Source organism: Nicotiana tabacum, chromosome 1, assembly GCF_000715075.1.
Source record: "Nicotiana tabacum cultivar K326 chromosome 1, ASM71507v2, whole genome shotgun sequence".
NCBI lineage: Eukaryota > Viridiplantae > Streptophyta > Magnoliopsida > Solanales > Solanaceae > Nicotiana > Nicotiana tabacum.
Genome location: NC_134080.1, coordinates 18849453 through 18867401, shown reverse-complemented (window position 1 = coordinate 18867401; position 17949 = coordinate 18849453). Strand labels below are relative to the sequence as shown.

Sequence of the window (17949 nt, the reverse complement as noted above, 5' to 3'; positions counted from 1 at the left end):
AGTGCCCGATCAAGTTCTCCGAGTCGTTTGCTAAACCGGAAAATCATTGTAACAAGAGTACCACTTCTTCAACATGTGGCTTTTATATTGATGCCTTAATTACCAGAATGCTTAGAAATGATTGAGTATATTAAGATGTTTAGACTCTATATATCAAGGCATTTTTTTAAATTAACATACTTCTTACATGTACAATATATTTTATTGTTAGTTCTATAGCTTTTCCTTTTCTCAATAGATTGCATTATTAGACTATTATCATCAAACTATTCTAAGAGAAAACATCACTGAGATACGAAAAGGAAATACATAATCTATGCTATCGGGAGGGGAGTAGTTTGATGGTAGTACAATGTTGTTCCGCTCCTATATCCTTGCATGCTAATTTTGAAATTGAAGTAATAAAATTAGACTAAAGTTTAAGTTGGATATATTAAGTGAGATGATTCAAGACTTCTATGATGTAGAGTTTCTTCCTTGATTGAATTAGTAGGATCAACAATTATCATTGTCAGGAACTACACTTTTTTCTTTAATTTTTAATTTATAATAGAAATATAATTTTTAATTTAATATTTATATAATTTTATAAAATTTAATACTCATCGAGACAGGACACGGCCTCCCCTCTCTCTTGTTTGCTCTTTGATTAAAAAAAAGTGATTATAATTAAGAGCATGTACCTGGTTATTGTAGTATTTTTTCTGTATACTAATCTAAGGATCTAACCGCTCCAATAAATGTAGTAGCATTTAGTTCCCACCTATAAGTACAACAAACAAGACCACTAGTCATCTATAGCAAAACAAATTACCCATTTCCGTCGGAAGTAAAAATCAAACCAAACATGTTCTCCTCCAAACTCTCCTTACTGATCACGGTGGCGCTGATGGCGGCAACCACCACACTAACGGTGGCCCAACCACCGTCATGTGCTTCTAAATTAGTACCATGTGCACCTTACCTCAACTCAACAAAACCACCGGCTTCTTGCTGTGACCCACTCAGAGAAGCCGTGACCAAAGATCTTGATTGTCTCTGCAACCTGTACGAAAATCCTACGTTGTTGCCCTCTCTTGGTATTAATGTTACTCAAGCACTTGCTCTTCCTAAGGCCTGTAATATCCCCGGCGATATTAGCGCTTGTAAAGGTAAGATTTTTATGCATTTTTCTTCACTTAATAGTACTAAATCAATGGCCTTTTAGTTTAAAATAAAACCCAGATCTTGTTTCGTTTTTGTTTTCGAAAATGAGGAGCTGTGATTTGAATTGGGATTCAATTAATTGCTTTTGAAGTTGGTAATTTTCTGTTTTTACTGCGATCAAGAACTAAAACTACTTCAAATCTGATATTCTTCACTTTTTTTGTCCCTTTTCATTTTTTATAGGAGAATTATTTTTTTTTTGAAATGGTGTAAAAATTTCTTTAGTAAATAATTGGGGCTTAACTATTGTTGTTGTTACTGTGTACCAATTTTCGGTTCAGTGTTGATTTGATTCTTTGTATTTGTCTGCAGCTGCTGCTCCAAAAAGTTCAGGTTCTTCTCCTTCTGGGACAACGCCAGGTAATTGAGATTAATGCTCAATTTTTCTACTTTGTTTACCACCGAATTAATATTTGTCAACTAATTAACTATCTCGGAGTATGCAGCAATTTGATTTAATTTTTACTATTAGTTATTGCTCCTTTAAATGTACTGAATCGTGATCCGTAGGTGTTTGTATTTATTGTTCATGTGCTCCACTCTGGTATATGTAATAAAGTTGTAAATTTAAAGTTTGTTTTGTCTTTTAGGGGCCTGCTAGGGGTGACAAAATGGTTAAAAAAAATAATTAACCATCCATATTATCCACTAAAAAATGGGTTGGATAATGAACTTTTTTAAAACGGGTCAAATATGAATAAGAACCATATTATCCATTTAGAAAATGGATAACCAATGGGTAACCAATGGGTAACTAATGAGTCTAACTTTTACATCTGTAAAACCTCAAATTGGGGGTTCCTCAAGTTAGGGAGACTAAGCTAGCGTTTGGCCATAAATTCCAAAATTTGTTTTGAAAAATCTGATTTAGGTGAAGTTTGGTTTGAAGATGAAAATGTGTTTGGACATACGTTTTCAAAATATATTTCCCAAATTTATTTTGGAAAAACATGTATATTATTATTGTTTGTAAAGATTTTGGCCCAAAACCAACTATTGAGCTAGTTTTGAGATTTGGAATTTTGCCAAAATATAAGCAAAATCTATGGCCAAACATGTGTTTCCCAAATAAAACCCAAGTTTATTTTGGCAAAATCTGTGGCCAAATGGGTCCTAAGAATTCTTCAAAAAGTGATCATATGCAAGAAGTCATGGATAATATGGTTATCCATATTTTCTGCCGGTTAACCCGTTTTTTATCCGTATTAAATATGGGTCGGGTCGGATAATTTATCTGTTTTTCCACCACCCGTTTTCGACCCGAACAATATCCGACCCGACCCGCCCGGTTTCCACTCCTAGGGCCTACTATTGTTAATATAAGTTATAGAAAAACTTGCAAATTCAAAGGTTGACTTGACATCTTGTACTTTTTCAATAATCCAGAGCCCCAATTTTGAAAGTTGATGGCATAGTTTAATTTCTTAACCTTTTCCTACTATTAACTTAGTTGATCACTAAGGAACTTATGGTATAAGATCTTTGAAACGAGACAAAACATAATATTGTGTTCCCACTTGCGAAAGGACAACATGAATAGGTTGTGATATATAAATTTTTGTCCAACAAGAATGTCTATGTTGGACTTATAAATGCACTCAACATGTTTTGTTCATTTTGTGCTGTAATAAAATTTTCCCAGGTCTTTGGTATCAGACACATAACCTTTTTAGAAGTCTCTCTTCGTTTGCACCTTAGAGGCTTTGAGAAGAAAATGAAAAGAAAAATAGCATTGAATATTATTAGGTGTAAAATTAAATTCATATAAGTATTTCTTGCCTTTTCTTTCAAATATCCTGTTCTTCCTGTTTTGTTCAAGTTTCCCTAGGGTTGCGAAATAATTTTATGTTTCTTCTCCAAGCACAATCATTAAACTGTTGGTGATGAGGACTTGCTGAAGGGCCATCCTACTTCTCACTTCTCAGTGGTGTTCAATCTTACATAGATCTTCAGCCAAAACTTTTGTCCTACTTTGAAAAGCTTGATTTGTGTGAATCAAGCTGTATCTTAACGACTAAAATGAATTGAACGGGAAAGAAAGTCATTCATGGTGGAAATGAAAATTTCCTGAATCACTTTGTTACTAAGAGAGTTATGCTTCTCAATCTAAGAAACTTGTTCTTGCTTGTCCGATAATTTTTTCTGATCATTTTATGCTTATCCCATAAGTATTCGCTTCTCATGGATGTTGATTCTCTTCGGATTTGTCTTAATAGTCGTGTCTTCTGTGATAGTTAGGGATTAAGTTCTTAAAGTCCTTTTTTTACCCACACCCCCTTGGTGGCTTTGTCTTTCCAGAGTAGCCTTTTTCCATCTTCAATTTCTCCACCTCTTAAGTCATGCCAATTTGGAGGTTTCTCTAAGGCTGGCAAAAAAGAAGAAGAAGGGGGATAGAGGATGACAGTCTTTTAGATATTATTAAAACTGCTGCTTAGTTATTTTGGTTTTACTCCGTTTTGAAGTAATATACTAGGTACTCTGAGAATTTTGAGGCAGTCCATATGAAAAGTGGCACATCTGTTATGCTACTCAGGGGCGAAACCATACTTTGGCTAGGGTGTTTAATTGACCACCCTTTATCGGAAAATTACACTGCGTATATAGGTAAAAAAAAATTAGGTTTTAGAGTTACATAACATATATTGAACACCCGTTGTCGGATTTTTTTTACTTATTTCCAGTTTGAACACCCTTGAGAAAATTTCTGGTTTCGCCATTGATGCTACTCGACTTATGATCACAATTAGTTTACAAGTTAAGTGTGCAAGTACCTTGTTTAGGCATTTGTAGTCACTGAACTGGAGGTGAGGGCTAGCCAAATGAGCACCAGAGCGTCTATTTCTAAATCATATGCATCCATCTCTTCCTCATTTGGAATTGATTCAAAATAAAGTTAATTGGAGGTGGCTTACTTGTTGTACATGTTTTAATTTACTTATGTGCAAAAAACAGATGTACATGGTTAATTTGTGTGCTTTCTTGGTAACAATATTGCTGTCTTGACTGTTTTACAGTCACACCAGCTGCAAAAGATAAAAATGGAGTGAGCAGGATTGCATGGACCGGAATGTCAAGCGTACTCATGCTCTGCGCTTCTATCGTGCTTGCTTAGATCAATGATCATGTTCTTCTAGTATTAGGGTCATCTTGATGAATTTCTCTACTCAATTATTATTCGGAGGATTGGCGGATTGCTCTCCAAGCCTTTATCTCTTGTACTCTGAGTTTTGCATTCTGTTATCTGCTGAGATGAACTAAATTGATGTATGAGTCACAGGAGCTCTTTGATTGTTTTAAGATTTGCATACTTTGTGTTCACATGTTCTTGATGTTGTATTCTTGGGGTTTGTTATGCGAAATTGGCAGGTTAAATATGAGCAAGAGCCTCTGTTTTTATTGCCCTTTATTATCTTGGTACAGGAAAGAATTTAGCTTGCACTGGCAACGTAATTTAAGGCACGCAACACTGGCATTAAGTAATTTTGTGTCTTGTTGACAACTTCAAGAGTTAATTATTCTTTGTTTTCGTGGGCTTGCCTTCTCTCTGCCCCTAATCTATTTGTATATCGTATAACCTTTTACCTATTGTTGGCGGGATGTGATAAGTATTCCGTGAAATTAGTTGAGGTATGCGCAAGCTGGTCCGGACACCACGGTTATAAAAAATAAATATTGTGTAACCTTTAGCTCAGTTGCATATGTTCCACTGTGGTTTTCGCTATCAACTAAACTAATCAAGGCAAAGTCTAATGTGCAATGCCCCTCCATACTCGTACTTAATGCCATCCTAAGCACCTCATGGTTCAGCTAATCAAAACTTTTCAGTATTTAAAGAAAAAGATAATAGAAGTATTCTTAAAACATAAGTTCACTATTTACAGTTTGATCAATTATATTTTCTTGTATCTATTGAAAATAGTAATAAACGGATTTGAATTCAGAAATATATTTTTTGATTAACAAAAATAAAAGTTCAGAAAAGACACTCAAATAAAGTTTACTTAAAAGACGAATCTCCTAAAACATTCAGCAGTTTATACATGAAGCAAGTGATTATATTTTAATGACCTAACCAACAACAACAACAATATACCCATATTATCCCACACCGTAGAGTCTGGGAGGGTAGTGTACGCAGATCTTACTACTACTTTGTGAGGATAGGGCTACCTTGTGAGGATAGAAATGTTGTTTTCAATGGACCGTCAGCTTAGGAAAGCATAAACACTACATTAATAAAAATATAGACAAGAAGGGACAGTACCAAAAAGCCATATAAAGGCAAAATAAAAACAAGATAAATATTCAAAACGTGTCTTTATTTCCTTAATTATGATTTTATTAAAAAAAGGAAGGAGAATAAAAACAAAAAATAAAATAAAATGAAGAGAACTGTTTACTTCTAGTCACTCCAAAAAATAATAATCAATAAAATATATATTTTTTATATATATGTATTTTATATACATATAATATATAAATTTTATATGTTTTTAAATTAATAAATATATTTAATATGGACGGACTAATTTTATATTTTGCCCAAAAATAAAAGCAAGGGTTTATCCAATAATAGAAGCTACCAGAAGGACCGAGTCAGCTCAAGTCCCTTGCAATTCCTCGCGTCACAATGCAGTCAGCTCTGTAACCGTAACACAGTACCACTCTGCAAGCGATAGTGGAAACAATTTATTGGCAAAATTAGGGTCTGTGAATCCGACTCGAAGGTAATAGAAAAGAGCAATGGAGCCGGCGAAGTTGAATGAACTGAAGCAATTCGTCGAACAGTGCAAATCCAATCCTTCTATTCTCTCTAATCCTTCTCTTTCCTTCTTCCGTGACTACATTGAAAGGTACGCTACTTAATTCCATTTGTAAATAGTAACTTTTCAAAGATTAATTTATTATGAACATATGAATGGATCACCACTTAGCTCATCTGTTTTTTTTTTTCCAGTCTCGGTGGTAAACTTCCTCCGTCTGCTTACGATACTGGAGATTACAAAGCGGTATTATTTAAACCTTATTGAGTCTTTTAAATTCTTTTCGTTGCTGAACTTGAGATAATGTAGGCGTAGGCTATTTTCCTGTTGAAGTATTTAAGAGAAACTGTTAGTAATTTTGTAAAAATTTAATATTCTAACTTGTACATTCTCAAATAGGCAAAGAGTAAACTTCCAAGTTTACCTAAGATCTCTGGCTCTTAGTAATCTATGTGTGGATACTAAATGTCTGAGCAAAGAGACCTACCGCAATTAATTTCCGAACAATCTAGACCTAAAATCACATGAAAGTACAATCTCTAGTAATTAAGAATACTATAATGGAAGCAAAGGATCCCTATAATGATACCGATTAGCGTGAGTAAAGCTGAGTTGTTGTTCCACTTGGTTAAGTCCAGGCGAGGATAAGTGTGTGGTTTAGAGAACTTCTGATATGCTTTGATAGACGAGTTAATGACCTTTATTGTAGTGAAATGGGCTCGAATAGAGTGGAATATATGAAGATCCCGTACACAACCAGTTGGGATTGTGGTGTAGTTGATTGATTAACTGATTTAATTGTGGTTTCTCTATATACCTGCAAGTTTCCACTTTATAAGGTTTCTCCTTTATTATTATATTAGTATGGTCATGGTTTCTCATTAAATATGAGGTAATTGGAAACTTAAACACCTCGCTTTGGATTTTATGTTGTCCTATTGAACTATCATTTGTTATGCAGAAGTCTCATGTGGTGGATGAGAGTGATGACGAGGTGGGTGATGATGAGAACGATGCTCATGCTAAAGGGGCGGTTGAAGAAGACGAGGAGCCTGAGATAATTGAATCTGATATTGAGCTTGATGAGAGTGACTCTGTGGAACCTGACAATGATGAGCCGCAAAAGGTCTGATATCTGACAGATTAACATTTTCTGTCCACTTTGGGTTTAATGGTTCTTGTTTATTTTTGACTTATTAAAGTTAATTTTCTAGATGGGAGACCCTTCTGTTGAGGTGACTGAAGAAGCCCGCGATGCTTCTCAAGAGTCCAAAGCCCAGGCCATGGAAGCAATTTCTGAAGGTGATGCTGTTCAATGTCTATATGTGTGCATGCGTTCTGTGTGTTCATAAATTCAGTGGGTATCATGTCGCTTACTTTTGGTCTTTGTGCTCATCAGGTAAGCTAGAAGAGGCAATTGAGCATCTTACAAAGGCAGTTCTCCTCAATCCTACATCAGCAATTATGTATGCTGCTAGAGGTACACTTTACTTGGTTTTTTGTTGTTTTCTAATTGAATAGTCATTTTTATTCAGTCACTCATAGTTTTTTCTTTTCTTTTTCTAACACAGCTAGTGTGTATATCAAGATGAAGAAGCCAAATGCTGCCATACGAGATGCAAATGCAGCGTTAGAGGTCTTGATTTCAGATTTGCTTGCCTGAATTTGGTTGTCCTTTATACGTCAATTTCTAAAGATACAGTTATTTTTTAGTAAGGCCGCTCAATGATTGCAGTGAGTGAGCTTTATCAAAAAGTAGTTGCATTGACTGGCTAATAATTCTTGAGGTTTTTATACGGAAAGTACCCTGAAGAATTCATTGGGCGTATCCCCTTAGAATTCTCTTCCATTCTTGAGGCAGACTGGGAGGCAAACACACATAAAATTTGCATGCTTCCTAGTTAATGCTTTTTCTTTGATATCTGCTTCAGTAAATTATAGTCTTCCCAAAGTGTTCATTCCCATTTCCCTGTTTTAGATGTTGTAATATAGTAATTATAAAAATCATCTATTTTTGTTTCATCCCCACTTAAAATGCTTCTTTTAAGAACCGTATATAAATATGGGTAGCAACTGGAAAAGTAGATGACATGACTTGGGAAAGACCGCTTTTGATTGAGGCAATTATCCCCCCCACTCCCTCCCTTTTTTTTTTTTTTGTGGGTCTTGCATGTAATTTCTGTCCGGAAGTATTCGCATTTCAGTTAAAAAGATATATTGGACCAGGTTGGGATTTCTGTAGATGCTGATTAAAGTAGAGGCACTGAGCTGTAATTTGTTGTTCAATGTATCATAAACTTGACTGTTCTTGCAGATAAACCCAGATTCTGCTAAAGGTTACAAATCACGTGGCATTGCCCGTGCCATGCTGGGAAAATGGGAGGAGGCTACTAAGGATCTTCACTTGGCTTCAAAGCTGGACTATGATGAGGAAATAAGTGCTGTGCTTAAGAAGGTTGGTTACCGTAATATAATCTCATAATATCTATATGGTCAAGTGGCATTGCCACATTTTTTTCCCTCTCCTTAGTTTATTTGTTTTTGTAATTTGGTGTTGTACTGCATTTCACTTAAGTTGCTACAGTCATTGTTGTCAAATGAATATGTGGTGTCTCTGTCGCAGGTTGAGCCAAATGCACATAGAATTGAAGAACACCGCAGGAAGTATGATAGGCTGCGCAAAGAACGAGAAGATAGAAAGAATGAGCGTGAGAGACAACGAAGAAAGGCTGAAGCTCAGGTACACCTCAATTACTTGATTGGTTTTATGTTTGGCTGCTCAGTGTTTCTGCATGTTAATATTCTTTTATATGTTTAATCTCAGGCTGCTTATGAGAAGGCCAAGAAGCAAGAAGAATCCTCATCAAGTAGGAGAGCTGGTGGCATGCCTGGTGGCTTCCCTGGTGGAATGCCAGGAGGGTTTCCTGGCATGCCAGGAGGGTTTCCTGGGGGCATGCCCGGGGGCTCTCCTGGGGACATGCCTGGTGGCTCTCCTGGGGCCATGCCGGGAGGCTTTCCTGGGGCCATGCCTGGAGGAATGCCTGGTAACATGGACTACAGCAAAATACTGAATGTAAGTAGATCTACTTTTGTATGTTTACTTTTGAAGCAAACTATGGTTTTTACCTTAATGTCTAAGGAAAGTTATTAACTTAGGTGAAGATTAATTTCAATAGAAAGAAAATCTTTTATTGCTTTATAGTATATGTAGCTTTCAAGTCACAGTTTGTCCATAACAGGGATCTTAAAATATTCTTTATGTTTTTTGGTTGGAGCAGGACCCTGAGTTAATGGCGGCATTCAAGGATCCAGATGTCATGGCTGCCCTGCAAGATGGTACCTCCCTTTCGGCTCTAAGCCTTTAGCCTGGCTATTCCAGTTATCTCTTACAGGGTTTTAATTAGATAACTAAGTCATTTCAGTTCTTCTAGACAAGTCATCCAACAATTGCAGTGAAGATCTTTATGAAATTTATCACATCTTTATGAATTACTGTACGGTTCAAGCAGATTTCTGACCTATTGGTTTCATTTTAGGTCGACTAACAGTTATGTAACTGGCGTAACTAGTAAAGTTGCTGCAATGTCACTGGGAGGTTACGGGTTCGAGCCGTGGAAACAGCCTCCTGCAGAAATGTAGTGTAAGGCTGCGTGCAATAGACCTTTGTGGTTCGGCCCTTCTCCGGACCCCGCGCATAGTGGGAGCTTATTGCACCGGGCTGCCCTTTTAACAATTATCTACTACCGATACTGCTTAACCCTGCCAGCCAAATGCCTTTGTCTTGGATTTTATGAAATAACAAGTCGACCTTTCAAAAAGAGAATTTTATAGCAGTTTGTGAAGTTACTTCTCATTTGTATAAACTATATGACATGGTATGATATGTCTAATCCACGTTTTCCACTTCAGAATCGCTTTTTCATCTTTATTGCTAGATACTGGAAGTTTTGCTTACCGATCAGGAACAAAAATGTAGAGACAGTTAGAGTTCCAGTTAGTATCAAGGAGTTGTATATGGGGATCGGGTTGTGTGTCTCAGATTGTAGTTTTGGTCCCAGTTAGTATCAAGGAGTTGTATATGGGGATCGCGTTGTGTGTATCAGATTGTAGTTTAGGTCCTATTCTTACTCTTCTTTTTGGCTTTCTAATTGCTAAATTATCGGATCAAAGCAGTCAAATTTCCAGGTATTTACTGTGGGTGAATGGGTTGTCATGTAGCAGACATAAGTTCATGGTTGTATCATTGGCTTATCATGCTGATTCTTTGTGTTGCTTGGTACTAGTTTCCACTTACCACTAAGTCTCAGGCAGTGTTGTCAAAGGCGCGCTTAAGCCCTAAAGTGAGGCTCAAAACACGTTGAGCGCTTTGCCTCGCTTTGCTGGCGCTTTAGTGTCGCATCAAAGCTCTAAGGCATCATACGTTTCCTTGTCAATGAGTGTAATCCTGAAAAGGCAACCTTAAATAATTGATATTTCACTTTATTGTGAATTTGTTTTTCAATTTCTTTTTCCATAACTTGTTATTCATGCTTATAATGATTAGTCTTGGATTACATGCATATTTTTACTTTTTCTCCCGTTGCGCCTTTTTTCATTAAAAGCCTACGATTTATTTGCGCTTTGCGCTTAAAGCCCCAATGGACATTAGAGCTTTTTTGCGCTTTTCGCCTAACACTGGTCTCAGGTCATCTAAGAACATATGCTTTATACACTTGTAAGTTTCTGTGGTTGAATATCATCTGTTTTGGATTATAGTTAAGGGAAAATTGATGCTATCATCAACTTATGACTACCTGTCTGATCAGTGGAAGTTTATGTATATCATTGCCATTTTGCTCTAGTTAAAAAATTTAAAGGCTTCCAGTAAATTGATTCTTCATTGGCTGTTACCTCAATGTGTCTACGCCACTTGGTAGCACCTGAGTTAGAAACTAGTTTCTAAATCATCTCACAAGAAAAAGAATATGGATAAGGTTATGGATAAGGAGTAAATTAAATTTCTCTGCGGAGAGTTTTATTGCATATCCGACAGTGTCTTAAACATATTTTCCCCACCTCTTTGCTTGTTTTTGTGCTTATTAAGGTTTTGAAATAGGAGAGACAGGTAAGGAGCTTTTTAATCAGTTTGTAATTTTCAAGTCCGCAGAAAGACATTAACGGTTGAGCTAGTATATTTTATTTTGTAATGTTCCCAGCAAGTAGTGGAGTCTGTGAATCTTGTTGCTGATCAATTGGCTGTAGCAATTTGCTATATCTGTTGACAATTGCATCCATCTAGACTTCAATGTCATACATACTGGGTATTTCAAGATCATTGTTTCCTCTTACTGATGTGGTTGTTATTTTGCAGTGATGAAGAACCCTGCTAATTTGGCCAAGCATCAGGCAAATCCTAAAGTTGCTCCAATTATTGCGAAAATGATGAGCAAATTTGCTGGAAGTAACTGAGAGTTTTTGGGCTTCTGTCAGTGAGAGTTTCTAGATTTTGGTACGGAGGTGTGATTTTGTTGTAAACTTTGTTTCATCGAGTACGCAGAGGGTCATGCCTCTAGATTGTGTTTACTGCAAGTTCAGGTTCACAATAGATCTTGTGCATTATTGATAGAAAGAAATTGATATGCTTTTATAGGCACATAATTGCTAACTTTAGTCACTTGACTTGTTGCTAATGTTCAACTTCAATTTTTCATGCTGGTGTGTGGTATTTTGCTATACAATATCTCAGATGTTTTCAATATGGATCTTTAGTTTTCTAATTGTTGCTAGTACAGTAGTTGCTGATGTAACGGTCAGCTGTCGGAATGGAACTTCTTGATCAAGTAGTGATGGAGAATAGCTAGGTACTGGAGTGATACTTGATGAACGCTTTAGTATGTGGTCTCGTGGAAAAGCATGCATGAGAATTTTCTTCCATCGTTGGTCCGGTATGGTCTCTGGTGTGTACCGAGAAAGACTTGGTTATCAAATGAGCATCAAATGAGAGAACTTGTGCATGATTTAGTTTGTATTTGGATAGTATACATCTACAGCAGTGTGAATGTAGGGTTTTAGTGGGGTTTGTTCAGAGCAGTGTCGTCTACTTTATGTTTGTAATTATATGCATTGCTTGTGGTCCCCATTTTAACTCAAGAAATTGTAATGCATGCATTAATATTTATATGTATTATTGTCTCTTGCAAAGTTTTCATATTTAGTTATTCTTTTTTGTGTTTGGGGGTGTGTTTGAGGGTGGAGGGTGGTGGATATACAGTGTTGTGGGGGCCTATGGAATACTTTTAATGGGCAATGTGGGAGTTCTATTTGTTTTTGAGTTTTAACAATGGAAGCTAGCTAGTGGCTGTGTTATTGATGACTTTGTCTGAAGAACGAATACGGATCGTTCAGAGCGTCCCCCTTTTGATTTTGAGGTTGGGGGTGGCCTAGGTGGTGGTGATGGTTGTTGGCAATGGATAATAAAATTGGTGAAAAAGACAAGCCTAGTAATTTAAGTGGAAATGAGCAGAGGGACGGGTGGATTATCCGCCGTGTTTCAAACCGTGCGCTACTAGCTAGTGCACTGTCTCTCGAGGTTTTGTGGATTATCAAAAAAAACAAGCATAGGTGAAATAAGGGTGAGGACCCATTAGCTGTTGTATTCCCAATTGGTGGGTTCTGGAAATATATCCCTCCTCTAGAGAACATGAATGTGACACCAGTTTGGCTTCTGAATAAGTTAAAATCTCATCTGTGCATTTCTGCGAATCCCTAATAGCCAGATGTAGCTTGGTCTGATCATTTTCGAGAGCAACCAAATCAGAAACATATGAACGGAGGACCTTAGGAAGATCAGGAGCACCTAAAACATACAAAATATATTAGGAAGATGAGAAGAAGTATCAAACTCACTAGTAATATTGAGAAGAAGCTAAGGGCTGAGGTGATATTTACCTTGCTAAAGGAGGATTCAGCTTTACACATTCGAAGCTTCACTGCAGGATTTACTGCTCGGCTATATGAATGAGATTTTCTCTACGGAACCATTATATATATTTGATAAAAGGAAAAAAAATAAATATTTTCCCTCGAACTTATGTTGGCAAAACGGACTTTTTCTTTCCGCATCTGTCTCTCGATAAAATTGTCACGACCCAAAATCCACTAAGGATCGTGATGGCGCCGGACACCAATGTCAGGCAAGCCAACCACAATTTACTAGCAATTTCTCATTTTAATTATTTTAAAATCATTTCCTTTAAACAAATAAATAATAAACTCCGCTGGATAAATGAGGATGTCTTTACAAAATTTAACTACTGAAAAATTCCGTGATCATCCCAGAACCCGGTGTCACAAGTACATGAGCAATTTCTAGGAAATAATGTAGTACAACAACCGTCCGGAATACAATATTGGACAGACAGTAAATACAGTAATTTGAAAGAGACTCTGCTGGCTGCGAGTCGTCTCGAGAAGTGCAGCTCACCTAAGTCTTCGTATCAACCATGCCGCTACACCCACTAGACTACTAGATATGCATGTGCCCGTGCAACAAAAATGCACAGCAAGTGTAGTATGAGTACGAAAACAACGTGTACCCAATGAGTATCCCGTCTAATTTCGAAGAAGTAGAGACGAGAGGTCGACTTCGACACTTACTAGCGGTCCAATGATAATATAGTAAAAGTATGAGAAATTCATGGATTTCATAAGCAAAATTAAAACCATAAAGCCGGAAAACAGGTAAACAACTTTTCAAATAATAAGGATTTCCAAAGATTTACTTTTCATTATCTTTATCAATTTATCTTTGGCCAGGAAAGGCAATTATCAACATTTAAAATTCTCAGTCAAGCAATACAAGTCATATTCGACATTACGGACCTGCTCCAACTTTCGGAATTGAAATCCGACCCCGATATCAAAAATTCAAACTCTCGGTCAAACTTCTCAAAAACCTTCAAATTTCTATCTTTAGCCAAATGACTTCAAAACGACCTACGGACCTCCGAATTCACTTCCGATCGCGCTCCCAATACCAGAATCACCATACGGAGCTATTCCCAGACTCAGAATCCAAATGGACATTGATAACACTGAAATGCACTTCAACCCTAACTTATGAGATTCTTCCAAAATGCTAACTTCCACAATAGGCGCCGAAACATTCCCGGATCTTTCAAAACCCAGTCCGGACATACGCCCGAGTCTGAAATCATCATACAAACCTGCTGGAACCTTCAAATCCCGATTCTGAGGTTGTTTACTCAAAAATCCAATCTTAGTCCATTCTTTCAACTTAAAGCTTCCGAAATGAGAATTCTCTTTCCAAATCAACTCCGAATTTTCCGAAATTCAATTCCGACAGTGCGTACAAGTCATAATACCTGTAGTAAAGTTGTTCATAGCCTCAAACTGCCGAAGAACGTGCTAAAGCTCTAAACGACCGGTCAGGTCGTTACAAAAATGGTATTTATATATCTCTGTTTTTTTCATAAGAACATCAAATCAACAAGGAAATATTTCAAAAGAACATAAAATCAACGCATCTAAGTGGTCTTAAAAGGCATCTTTAAGTTCAACATAGAACCCCAAAAAATCAAGAAAAAACTCATATGACACATTCAAATCGGCCCATATCTCGAAGTAGTTCACTTTCTAGATAGTAAGAATTGATTGGAAGAGGATGAAAATGAAATTCATAGAGGATGAATAAAACAATGAGGAAGACAAAGAAAAATTGAAAAGTCTGGAAAGAGACAACAACAACAATAACAAACCTAGTATAATCTCACAGGTGGGGTCTGGGGAGGTTAATATGTACGCAGACCTTACCCATACCTAGAAAGGTAGAGAGTCTATTTCCGATAGACCCTCGGCTCAAGAAAAGGTGGAAAAAGTCTGGAAAGAGACATGTCTCATATAAGAAAATACTGTGTTATCGAGGTCCAATTAGGATTCCGAGTCTGGAAATAGTTCCGTATGGTATGACTTGCACGCAAAGTTTGGCATCATTCCAAGTAGTTTAAGTATATTTCAGTGCATTGGGAGTGAGTTAGAACTTGAAGTTCATATTTTTGATTCATTTGGTTTGGGGTGTGATTCTTAGTTTTAATTTGTTTTGTGCGTTCTGAGAGTTTGAGTGAATCTGTTTTATGATTTTAAACTTGTTGGCATATTCGGGCGGGGCCCCGGGAGCCTCGGATGTAATCGGACGAGGCTCAGACCAAGTTTGGACTTGGGAGCATCAGCTGAAGCTTTCAGCTTCTGGTGCAATCGCACCTACGTAGGTCCAGCTGCAGGTGCGAGCTCGCAGAAATGGCCCAGGAAGGGCAGACCAGGAACCGCAGATGCGCCCCACCCTCCGCAAAAGCGGAGCCAGCCAGCCGGGGCTAGGACTGCACCTACGATGGATTTTTTACAGGTGAGGCGTCGCAGATGCGGCCCTAGGTTCGCAGAAGCTGAAATCGCTGGAGGCAGACCCTCATTTAATACAAGACTTAGGCATTTTTGGCTCATTTCTTACACTTCTTGAGGCGATTTTAGAGCTGGTTAGAAAGGGGTTTTCGTTAGCTAATTGAGGTAAGTAATTTCTATCTAATGTGAGTTAAATGCATAGTTTAGGGGTAGATTATAACATGTAAATTGATAGAATTCATGGGTTTAAATGAAAAACCTAGGGTTTTGGTAAAAATGAGATTTAACCACGAAAAAGGATAGGGAATTTAGTGAAAATCATATATTTGAGTTCATGAAGTTATGGGTAACAATTTTCTTCGATCAGGAATCCGGGCACGTGGGCCCGGAGGTAAAATTTAGGAATTCTTCAATTGGGGTTGGGTAATCACTTTAATAATTATGATATGAACTTTTGAATATGTATTGACTATTTTATATAACATTTGACTAGTTTCGAGTCGTTTGGCACCGAATTGAGGGTTTAAAGCACAATTGTGGACCCGAAAGTAAACTTTGAGACGAGGTAATTCTCTTTTATAATATTGTGGACGGGTTACTTGACCGTTAATGAGAATTGATGTTTACTTGAATATTAGCCTCTTAATAATCCTTGAATTGGTTATTTATAAATTATTTTCTCTTGTTGTGGAGCGGGCCGAACGCCTCGGTAATAGAATAGATGCATCTATGGTTCGTGGCGTTTGACCCTCGACAGTGCACTGTTTATATATTCATCTGTAGGATCGGGCCCTACGACCTCAGCGTAGTTGTGCGTAATAATTCTTGAAGCCCAACTATAATTGATATTGTTTCATTGGCTTGAAAGATTAATTTGTTAAATGATGGAAGTTAATTGGGACTTACAATTAGTGAAAGAATTATTTGTGTATTCTTGTTATTTCGTCTTCAGTTGTATTTATATACACCATGCTTAGTTATAATTCTATTATTTTATTGTTAGCCCATAGTAAGTGTCAGAGTCGACCCCTCATCACTACTTCTTCGAGGTTAGACTGGATACTTACTGGGTACATGTTGTTTATGTACTCACGCTACACTTCTGCACTCAATGTGTAGGATCTGAGGCAGGTGTATCTGGATATCAGTCATGCGAGCATCCTTAATTTCTACTAGACTCTGCGGTGAGCTGCCTTTCGAGCCTGTTCTGCAGCTGCCGAAGTCTTTCTTTTGCTTTATTTTCTATCTATTTTATTTCAGACAGTAGTGTAGTATTCTTTGTACTTTTTCTAGTAGCTCATACTTAGTGACACCAGGTCTTGAAGATTTATGCTAGTAGACACTTGATGGTTTTGGGTTATTTTACTTATCTCACTTATTTTCAAAAAATTTATCTCTCATTTTTTTATTAAATTCTTACTTCCCATGTATGCACAAACTAAAAATCAACTATTTTAAATTTTTAAAAGAAATGATCACAGAGTTCATTCATTGTTGGCTTTGCCTAGTGGTAATGTTGGGCACCATCAGGACATATAGGAGAAATTGATCGTGACAGAAATGGTGTTTGACACTTTGGAGAATGCGAGATTGGATGGAAAATCAAAAGTTCTCTAACAAAAGTTGACCAAAGCAAGACATATTCGAAACTCGAAAGATATGATACCACAGGCGCTCTATTTTCACTATTACAAGCAAGTGTTACTACCCTTTTGCTCTGATACTCCTGCAGTCTTACTTAAACTCTTTCAGTGAAATTTCTAGCTTTGCGTAAAAAAGCGAAACAACAAGAGGAAGGTACTAGTATCGAAGAGAAAAAATGTTTGTAGTATAGAAAAATGTTATTGTGAAGAGCAAAAAAACATTCATTGAAAAGACTTTGCATAGAAAAGTTAAGCAGCATGAGAAAGATACTATACCAAAGAGAAAAAAAGCCATTCAATGAAAAGTAAAAAAATAAAATATGAAATGCCTTTGCATTGCATTGAAAGGAACAATACAATAAAAACCCTTTACCTCGATTTGGGGAAAAAGGTCCAGACAGAAATGAATGCCTAATATTGGTAAACGTGATGATGGACATTCTTGTTTCCGGATGAGCAACCTATCAGAAGACGACATTTTTAAATTTATTATTACACATTTTTCTTTTTCTATTTGCAACTGTATAAAAACAATTGATGCTTCAAGACAGTGCACACATGCATAATAGGAGTATCATAAAGCTAAAACTCTTTTCCAATTTGTCTTGTTGACAAGCTATTTTCAAATGTTTTCTTTCTTATTTCTTTCTATTTACTTTTTCTCTTTTCCAGGTTCCGACTCTTTCGATTTTAATTATGCCACTTCTTTGGCCTAATATTAAATACATGCGTACGCTATTTTTTGTCAAACATTGAACTTATGTGTATGTCATCATCTGTAATTACTATAATTTTAAAACACCGTTATTGTCACATCCCAAAATATCCTCTAGACGTGACTGACACCCAACTAACACTACCCGCCAGGCGAACTAACTTATACCATATATTCTACATTTATTCAAACTCAACCGAAATAAATGTAGGTTCCAACAATTTGATAA

At 36.8% G+C, this 17949-nt stretch overlaps 2 protein-coding genes across 2 annotated transcripts; both read left to right on the top strand.

Moving 5' to 3' along the window:
- The first annotated feature begins 705 nt into the window (after window positions 1-705).
- On the top strand, window positions 706-4580 carry LOC107823998 (non-specific lipid transfer protein GPI-anchored 3). Its single transcript, XM_016650719.2, has 3 exons — window positions 706-1151; window positions 1519-1566; window positions 4221-4580. The coding sequence occupies exons 1-3, from the start codon at window positions 848-850 to the stop codon at window positions 4316-4318; spliced, it is 450 nt and encodes a 149-aa protein (XP_016506205.1). The 5' UTR covers window positions 706-847; the 3' UTR covers window positions 4319-4580.
- A 1190-nt stretch (window positions 4581-5770) lies between these two features.
- Window positions 5771-11706, top strand: LOC107823999 (FAM10 family protein At4g22670). Its single transcript, XM_016650720.2, has 11 exons — window positions 5771-6059; window positions 6164-6215; window positions 6931-7095; window positions 7184-7271; window positions 7369-7449; window positions 7541-7605; window positions 8284-8424; window positions 8593-8709; window positions 8794-9042; window positions 9248-9305; window positions 11320-11706. The coding sequence occupies exons 1-11, from the start codon at window positions 5950-5952 to the stop codon at window positions 11415-11417; spliced, it is 1224 nt and encodes a 407-aa protein (XP_016506206.1). The 5' UTR covers window positions 5771-5949; the 3' UTR covers window positions 11418-11706.
- The last annotated feature ends 6243 nt before the right edge of the window (window positions 11707-17949 follow it).